The sequence below is a fragment of the Kryptolebias marmoratus genome, linkage group LG7 (assembly GCF_001649575.2).
Source record: "Kryptolebias marmoratus isolate JLee-2015 linkage group LG7, ASM164957v2, whole genome shotgun sequence".
Classification (NCBI taxonomy): domain Eukaryota; kingdom Metazoa; phylum Chordata; class Actinopteri; order Cyprinodontiformes; family Rivulidae; genus Kryptolebias; species Kryptolebias marmoratus.
This window is the reverse complement of record NC_051436.1, coordinates 1,283,883-1,293,582: the sequence shown is the minus strand read 5'-3', so window position 1 is coordinate 1,293,582 and position 9,700 is coordinate 1,283,883. Positions and strand designations below refer to the sequence as shown.

General features: G+C 37.8%; 1 protein-coding gene across 1 annotated transcript; it reads right to left on the bottom strand.

Moving 5' to 3' along the window:
- Window positions 1-1,159: 1,159 nt before the first annotated feature.
- LOC108248298 (L-amino-acid oxidase-like) lies at window positions 1,160-7,935 on the bottom strand. Its single transcript, XM_037976719.1, has 6 exons — window positions 7,923-7,935; window positions 7,671-7,761; window positions 5,051-5,252; window positions 4,635-4,703; window positions 3,426-3,562; window positions 1,160-2,490 (listed from the first exon to the last, which is right to left on the bottom strand). The coding sequence occupies exons 1-6, from the start codon at window positions 7,933-7,935 to the stop codon at window positions 1,698-1,700; spliced, it is 1,305 nt and encodes a 434-aa protein (XP_037832647.1). The 3' UTR covers window positions 1,160-1,697.
- Between the last annotated feature and the right edge of the window lie 1,765 nt (window positions 7,936-9,700).

Here is a 9,700-nt window from a genome sequence, read left to right as displayed (position 1 = left end):
AACACATCAAACAAGTGAGTCTCATACAGTTGATGACCATAGAAAAGGTCTCATTTATTTTACAACTGGAACAGTATAACACGGCGAACACATGAGATCTCACATCACAGTGGAGCTTCAAGCTTCAGGGTCTCCAAGGCCAAAATAACAAACAAAACACCCTTCTAAATATGGAAACCAAAACTCTCTGGCTAGGGGCAAACTCAAAAGTACAAGGGCTAAACTCCCTGCCTGACCACAAAACAGGAGAAAAAGGTTCGAACATAAATGGCAGAGAACCCCTACCAGCTTCCACTGTGAGAAGAGAAAAAACACAAACTTTACTGGACAGTAATCCAGTAGCAAGTTGCCCCCACAGAACCACTGTGCAGTTCCCTCTAAAAATACATCACGCAGACAAGGTTACACCCGATCAAGGCCCAGAGAAAAAGGAAAGGGCCCCCTGCACGTCTGAGGTGAAGCTCTTTGTGGAACAGCTGACGAGCTGTAACACCCCGCACCTGTGGCAGCCAGGTAAACCTGAAACACATAGGAAAAGGGTAAGAAAACCTGTCTCTCCTGAAGAGAGCTCCCCCTGCTGTAGGTCAGGGACCGTAACAGCCAGCTTTAGTTGTACAAATGATTATTACTTTTTAAGAATTGAGTTAAAATCCAATCAGTGTTCATGAGATATTTTGCTGACAGATTGTCAGGTGTGGTGGAGAGTGGGGTAAACCCAATGTGCAGACTTATTCTGAGCTAAAGAGAAAACTCATTTATTTACATTAAAAAAAAAAAGCTGACTTGGCATCAAAACAAAACTAAATGCAAAAACATTTACAAAATCCAAGGCAGCACAAAAACACAAAAGGCAAGACATGAGGGGAAACCAGACAGCGCAGGAAAGTGACAACGGACCAGCGAGTAGGTGGAGGAGATAACCAGGTTTTAAAAACAGAAAGTAATTAGGGGAACAGGTGAGTGATTACAAAACTTGGGGCAGGTGTAGATGGGCATGGCAGGCAATCAAATGATTGACTGAGGACAAGTGAATATGACAAAGAACACAGAGGGCACAGGGAGCAAAAAAAAACAAAAACAATTAACAAAACTAAACACAGGAACAAGCAAAAACAGAACAATAACCCCAAAACAAAAGAAAATCAAAGAACCACCCAGACAAGAATCCAAATCCCAAAACAGACAAACAAAAAAATACACACATTTTGCATAAAACTTTGGCATCCAAAGTGGTGGATGATATGCATTCCTTTAAGGCTTTAGTAGTTTCATTTGTGTTTAATGGATGATTATCACGGAGACAAATTAGGAGCAATCAACTGTCATCATCATCCTTTTACTACAGAGATCAGTCTTGTTGTGTATTTAGTTTTTTGTTATTTGTTAGTATATTTGAGTTGTCAAGATTCAAAAAATAATTAGCAAAAATGTTTAATAATTTTACCAAATGTTTAATTTTTTGATGAATAATCAAAATAAACAACAATGTTGGCCTCCAAATTATAGGATCAAGACCATTAAAATACCACAGATAGGAAACTATCACTTCCGAGGGAAAAGATTAAAATTTACTGTAGAAAGATTTTAACAAATAGTATCTTTTACTACATGTTTTACCCAAATTGTTTGGGGATAATGTATAATTCAATGTTTATGGCTCCTACCACAACATTTAATTGGTCACACCTACACCGAGCTTAGAGCTCATCTTTTCCTTGATATTTATCTGACAGCTTTAGCGCTTCCTCGTTGATGTTTTTAGCTGCTCTGATTGCAGATTTCATGGCCGTTTCAATCCAAGCGTGCGGGAAGGCCGTGTGCTCCCCGGCGAAGTGAATCGTTCCTTCACTTCTGAAGAGCTCCTTGGCGTACTCCAAGTGTTGGTATGGAGTGAAGAGGGCGAAGGCACCCAGGCTGTAAGGATCCTGACTCCACTTCTTCACCAGCACACCGGTACAGAGAGACCGGACTTTATCTCCATGGATCTGAGCCAAATCTCTGAGAGCCAGCTCCTTCAGAGCTTCATCACTGGCGCCCAGGAAGAGGAGGGAGTCATCAGACCAGGTGTAGGAGGCCAGGAGGACCCCGATGGTGTCGTTTTCAGGGAAACCATGGCTCGGATAGTAGATGAAACGAGACGGCCCGTCCGTGATGCTCTTCCCTCCTCTGATGCCATCGTCCTCCCAGAACCTTCTGCTGAAAGTGAGGAGGATTTTGGTGGAGCTGTCATAGTGGACGGACCTCAGGGCCTCCATCTTCCGGATGGAGAGCGGCGGATCAAAGTCCATGTAAAGGGCTGCTTTGGTTGTGGTCGTTACCAGGACAACGTCAGCCCTTTGAGGATATAATTCTTTATCTTTCTGGTACCACACAGTGACACCTTTAGGATGCTGGAAGATATACTTAACTTTGGAGTTCAGGAAAACATTTTGAAGAACTTGATGAAAAGCTTTGGGAAGGAGGTCTGACCCACCAGTCACTTCATAGTACCTTTAATACAAAAACATATTCAGTAATATCACACTCTAACTTTTTTCTTTTAGATGTCAGGACATACAGGTTTGCAGATCAAATGGCAGTCTAATGAAATCGTGTTTTTGGAAATAATGTAACTATCAGAGAGTTTTTTTTTCATCATGAATCTAGAATCCACCACAATACAAGCAGGACAAGTCTGGATATCTGTTCACAGCCTGATGTTGGGTCATGTTACCCTCAGAGTTACATGGCCTCCCAGTTATGACCAGTCTGTTGGTGTTGTTAAGTTTAACTAAATAGTTTTGTTCAAATGAGAACTCTCAGAAGATCTGAGGGGAGACAGATTCTGTTTCTTGGTTCTGTCTCGTCCCTGGTCTGTCTTACATATCTTTTTGCCATGACATCATCAAACTTAAACTGTATTCATTTAAAAACCATTAAATATCTCAAATGTCAATTCAGTCATGTAAAGTTCAACTTTCCCACTAACACTTTGAATGACGTTTCTGCTGTGAAGTCTGAGTCTGACAGCCAAGTTTTCTCATGTGTTTAACAAAAATTGCACTGCTGTTTGTGGAAACATGTCTTTTTATTTTTTTATTATGTCTACTTTGCATTATTTATTGCCACCAAAAGTGACAGTACACTACTCTAAGTCGCATATTTTAATTCATTTTTGTATGGGTTTTTCAAAAGCTGCAGATGGAGTTACAAATCAAAAATCTTGATGGAAATGGAAAATTAGTGGGTCAGTAGAAATAAGTATAAGTTCATGCTTGTGTATTGGCACCTTGAATTTAAAACAAACAAACCAATTCCAGATTTGATTAAGTACCATTCATTTCATTTTACTAAATATTTTGGAAAATTTAACTCCAGTAATAAAATGTCTAGAGAAAATTTAAAAATGGTTAATGTTATCTTTTTAAAGATCTGTCAAGTCTTACTTGGCGGAGCTATTAACATCAGTTTGGTCATAGATCATCTCAGTCAGGGCAGTGTACATCAGACTCTGTTCATCCAGCAGGGTTCCAATCATCCTGATAGCTTCAGGGCTCAGATGTCCTTCTTCTATCAGATATTCCTGTTAAAAAACACAAACTTCTATGTCTTAAAGTCATTTATGTCAATCATGAAGGTCCTTACAGAGATGGACACAAGATGGACATTGAAAGTTTAATTTCTAATTAGCTTTGGATATATCACTAATTACTTTGGTAGACCATAGTGTGTGTGTGTGTATAAAAAGAAACAACTACCATCTTGCTCTATTTGTTCCACTTTCACGCCAAGCTCATGTCCTCTGGGAGCTTGAGGGTTTGGTTCAAGAAAGCAGAGGTGATAGATGTAGCAGTCCCAAGTGACTGTAACATCAGGAAGAAGCTGGAGAAACACCAAGGGCTGAAAGAGGAACCAGAGTCAAGGCCTCAGTGGTACCAGTGGTCATCGGACCCCCAAACTGGAAGAGAGGCTCCAACAGATCCCAGGAACAACCTCAGAGATCTCTGACCAGAAGAGCTCCGTCCTAGGAACAGCTGAGATACTGAACAGAACCCTGAAGATCCCAGGCCTCTGGTAGAGGAACTGAGCTTGGAGTGGAACCGCCCATGTGGAACAAATAGGGAAGGTTTTTCTTTTTCTTTTTTTATATAAACTTGTCCTATTCGTATCACCTTCTGTTTTTTGGTTTTTGTTTTACTTGGCTTCAAGTTACTCAAGAAAGAAAAGACTAAACACTTAAAACAAAAATAAACTTCACCGACTTTTTTTTTAATTTGTAGGGCTTCAGCTCTGACCCCAAAGCTTTTCCCTGAGGAGACAAGTAACCATAGCAACTGTTTTGATGGTACTTTGGTACTGATGGACACATTTCACTCACACACAGTAAAATCAACTCCTTCCACAAACACTAGGAGGACTCAGAAAACACCTTATTCAGATGTTTTTGTATTACTTGCAGGGTTTGGAGGCAGTTCATGAAAATACTAAAAAGAGTATTTTTATTGAAGTTTAGAAGTTCTGATCAGTTTCCTGTTTAAAGTTGTTAGCAATTGAAAATTGCACAAGCATTTGATACCAGGTCTCAAACACCTTTCACTCACCACAGTGCTATTTCATAAGATTTCATGAAAATATTAAAAAAAGTTGTGATTTACCTTTACAGAATAGCGATCAAATTTTTCCAGTGCAGCCTTGCAGCCATTTTTTCTCACTTCATCTTTCACCTATAAAAAGTAAAGAAATGTTTATATCTATGAATTCGAAAAATGAACGTCACATTAAGAGTCATGTTTTTTATGGTTACCCTAATGAGCCACTGGCAGCAGATTAAACATTTCTTTTGACTTTTCTTCTACAGTGCCTACATCAAATTGTTGGTATTTTGACATCTCAGATTGTTACAGAACATTTTTTGCAGAAACTTTCCAGTTTTGTTATAATTCTACTGTATTTGTTAATTTCCTATTACTTGGATTAGAGAAATTTTAAAAATTAAGAGAGGCTGGTATTAATTATCCAGCACAGATTCTTTGATTTTATTCCATCATCATCTTCGTTTGTTTAGACATACCTTCTGCAAAGCTTCTTGTAGAAGTTGATCAGCTGACTTCCCCTTCTCGATCGGCCTCACAGTGTAATTGAGGACGTCAGGATCTTCCTTGACTTCATATGTCTTTGTCTTCACCCCATTGACAAAATAAAAGGTGTTGTTGTCGTCCATGATGAAGTTGTTCAGCTTCACATCCAGCTGTTCAGCAAATGTACGGACGATGCTGTTGACAAAAACGTTGATTAAGACTGAAAACGTGTTTTTGAGCAAAGTCTGTAAACGAAGAACAAAATCCTCCTGCCTTCTGGTCGTTGTCATAAGATGAAAGGAAAACCTCAAAGTGGGACCACAGAGGTTTGAATAAAAGTCAAAAATCAGTCCACTCTGTTGATTTTCTGCACTGAACATATTTTATTTAATATTAATAATGCCATTAAGTGATTTTATTGATATGAAAGTGATTCTATTAGGTGTATTTGGACTGTACATATTTAGATTAAATTAGAATTAACTGAACTGAATTTGATTAGAAAGTATATTTTTGGATGAAATTAAGCTTAACATGATCATAAACTGACTGAATTAAAATGTGTTTAATTGGGAACAAATTTAGCTTGTCCTCTTAGCAAAGTGCCTTAAAATGTTTTGATCTGAGCTATACAAATAAAACTGAGTATTAATAAGTCAAGCACATCTTCTGCCTTCTACTTACCTGAGAAGTTTCATTTATTTGTTTTATTCTCATTTTCCCTCACACATGTATCCAAATATGTCATGGATTTCAGTATTTTTGAGTTTATTTTTGGCTTTGGTTCTTGGCGTTTTTGTTATTCTTTTTTCCGGGGTTACGTTTTCATGTTTCTGATTCATGCCTCTGTTTGAGTTTATTGTTTATTTTGTTATTTAGTTATTTTTATGTTTAGTCTTGTTTTAGTTCAGTTCTTGTTCCTCGTGTCTTTGTTTCCTGTCATCATTCACCTCTCCTCTGTTTATCTCTTGTCTTCCTGCCACGCCCATCTTCACCTGATCACTCACCTGTGCCCACTTCCCCTGATGACCCTCAGCTTTAAAACCCGGTCATTTCCTCCACTCACTGCTGGTTCATTGTCACTTTCACATGCTGTTTGGGTCTTGCCTTGTCCATGTCCTTTTTTTTTGCTGCATTTTGGGTTTGCTGCCTCATCAGCATTTTGTTTTTTGTTTCTTTTATATTTTAATTTAAAAATATATATATATCTGGAACCACGATGTCTTCACATTGGGTTTGCCGCTCTCTCCACCCTAACTGACAAAATAGTCATCTTTCCCCTTTAGTGTACTCTGAGTTTACTCTCTAATACTCTGTCATTTGTGTACTTACCAATCAAGCCTGTGATAAGATACAAGTATGTGACTGTAAGTTAGTAGCATCACATACATAGATTTATTTTAAAAACAAACTTTGTGGCACTAACTTTACAACTTTGAAACATCAAATATGCCTCAAATATACACAACAAAAAAACTGCCATAGTATTGTTTACTGGTTGTGCTTTTGTGCATAAAATCTCTGCATATCAGTGGTGTACTCCTTTGTGTTCTTGGCAGAAGTAACACATTAATACAACATTCAGTTCACAGTTCCCTCTGCTGCATCCATGTTGGAGCATATATGTAGTGTAGGAGTCCCAACAATGTCTCCACAGAACTTTTTTCATCCTGGTTGTGTATCAACCTAACATACACAGAATATATGTAACAGGAACACATCATGAACGTTACACATACATCATATGTCCAACGTATGCTTGATTTCTTTACAAAATACAACAAAAGACAATTCATGTGGCCAAACATGAAACAGTGTGACGGTAACGTTAAGCTTTAGACTGCCAGACTGGCCAACTCTCTTCTCTTTAAAGCCCTTGTTGTAATGTTTGTTTTACTTTGTGGATAATCCTCACTTTTATCTTATCATTACTCACATAGTTTAGATGAGTAAACAGCACCGTATGCAGTTTGTACAATGAAGCCTAGGCGTAAATTCAGGCTGGAAGACCTGCTTCAGCCCCACCTGCATCTAATCGCTGCATCGAGCACCTCCACTCCAGCCCATCAGCATCAGACCGCGCCTCCAGTGTATCCAATCAGCGAGCAAGCCTTCATTTAAAGGACTTCCATCATGGCCCCATCCGTTCGCCGGCCAAACTTCAGCCCACCTCCACCCCTTCTCCACCAGGTGGGCAGCTCCCTCAAGCTTCCTTCCCCTCTTCGACCTCCACCACCAGTGTCCGGCCCGGGGAAGACGCCTCTAATGCTCAACCTGAGCTTCTCCTCGAAGCACATTGCTATTGTCGACACTCGCGTCTTCCGCCGAGGTCCGAGCGCCAAATATCTCATGTCATTCATGTCAAATAAAACCATTTAATTGCAGCTTCTCTTTGTCGTGAGTCTCTCCAGGTTGAATTATTATTATGATTCATAGATAAACAACTGAATTTCATGTTAAAGAATATTTCAACAGCATGCTTGCAAACTAAAAATCTCAAATAGCAAGTTAGACATCGTTCATAGCAGCTGTATGAGTTGTTCTTGTGCATACTAAGCTTAGAGGAGAAATTGAACACATTTAAATTTGTACGTAAAACTTACTGGTGAAAACTCATGGCTTCTCATGGCTCCAAATTCAGCATACCAGCCCTCTTCTTTGTTTCTGTAGGTTTCTACTCGCCCACCAACACGACCACTGGCCTCTAATATGAAAACTTTGTTCAAATTAAAAATACAAGCATAATAAAAGTATTGTTAGTCTTCTTATGTGGTATCATAGTTAGTATTAGATGCTGTTAGTTTTGTAGCTTCTAACAATCTGCTTTTTGACTAAACAGCTGGTACTAATGTTGGTATTTATTGCCAAAACTCAGCATATCAGTAGATTAGAGGCTAAGCAGTTTGTTTTGTTTTTTAATCACAAAGCTTGACTAACAATGGTTAGGAGCTTTTATTCCATAAATATTTTATTGCAAAACATTTTTAAATTGTTGCTCTACCGTGTGTCCTGCATCCTGCAGCAGTTTTGCGGCTGTCAGTCCAGCCATACCAGCTCCAACTATTACTACACGAAGAGGTTTTTCAGTCTTCACAAGACCCTTCTTCGCTGTCTGCAGCAGGTCATCATAGTCTGAATCATTCAAACAATCTGGTAAATCTGATTTCAGCTGGACTGCAGAGGAATTGCTTTGGTTCAAAGTGAACAGGAGCATGAACAAGCCAAAGATAACTGAAGACACAAAATAGGAAAGACACAAGAAAATTAAACTTAATACATTTACTTTTATTTCAGTGGATCAGTTATTATAAACATTTATACTGAAAGCCACATACTATATCTGTATTGTTTCAGTTTGGTGATAATGTAAAGAAAATTACATTAGACAGACAGAAATACAGGAAGTGGAACAACACATCACTTCCGATAATAATATTGTTAACAATAATATTGTTTTTGAGCCTAAAATGTCCTGTGCAATATTTTGCCTAAGGTAAAAAATGTTAAAGAAATACAAAATTGTTTCTCTAAACAAAGAGGAAGAATAAAAGGTTTGTGTCTTCAGTCCAGCTGCAGTGAGGGATTAAACGTTAACCTGTTACACAGGTAAAAGATTTACTCTCCTGCAGCTAATAGTTAACTTTAAAGGATGCTCGTTAACATGCTGTTTAACAAAGCTTTGTAAAATTCAAAGTGTAAATGACTCACATGAAAGCAGTTTCACTGTAAGCTGATTCATTTTGCAAACTTGTTCTTTTCTCTGAAATAAAGACAAGAAATATGAGTTCAGTACAAAACAAGCTTTTAATGATCTTTCCATAACAGTTCTACTTGAAAATAAGTCTTTTTGTTTAATTAAACCTAAACTAACATAGCTAAAAATAGATTAAATATGTGAGTTTTGATTTAATTTCAGTTTTGTTGCCTGATGTATTTTGTGCAATAACATAAAATGGTTATAATAAATTAAACCACACAATGTTCAAATAAAATTTTTGATTTTATTTTAAATATGGTTACATTGACTAACGTTGAATAAAGAAGCAGTTCTTACCATTTGATGTGTCCTCAATCAGGAACAGAGAAACACATCATCTGCAGTGATTTCACCCTTTTTATACAAAGCAAAGGTGGAAAAAAAAGGTTGTGGCACAATTACTTGTATTTTGGAAAGGTGTGTAATTTGCATGGGAAAGTCAAATGTCTCTCAACCACTCCTGGTTCCTTGGAATTTTTCTGTTTTTGCTTTAAGCACAAAAGAGATACACAAACATACAGTTTCTGAGAAGCTTTTATATTCCCAGGCTTTTCTCGCCTTCCTTTTGCTTTATGTAACATTTATCTGTTTAATCAATCCCTCCAGGATTTCGCGGGGCATTTTCCTAAAAGTTGCGATTTTTTTTTTTTTGCTAAAATCAATAAAAAACTTTTAATATATAAACCATGTTTATATATGTTTACTAGTTTTGTAAGATAATTCCCAACAAACATTGACATTCTCAAAAGGTGCTTTATTTGAGAACTTTGATAGCTTCTAAACTGACATTCATGAGCATTTCTGGATTGTCCCTGGTCTGCAGCTCTCCTCACATGTTTTGCAGACACAAAGTGTTTGTCGATGCGTTTATGTTCCATGATTACAC

Bases quoted from the DNA above. Each gene is read 5' to 3' on its own strand.
- LOC108248298 (XM_037976719.1), bottom strand. The intron at 4,704-5,050 runs GTATGTCTAAAC...TACTTTTTATAG, and splicing joins TACAAGAAGCTTTGCAGAAG to GTGAAAGATGAAGTGAGAAA. The intron at 3,563-4,634 runs GTAAATCACAAC...GTTTTTTAACAG, and splicing joins TTGATCGCTATTCTGTAAAG to GAATATCTGATAGAAGAAGG.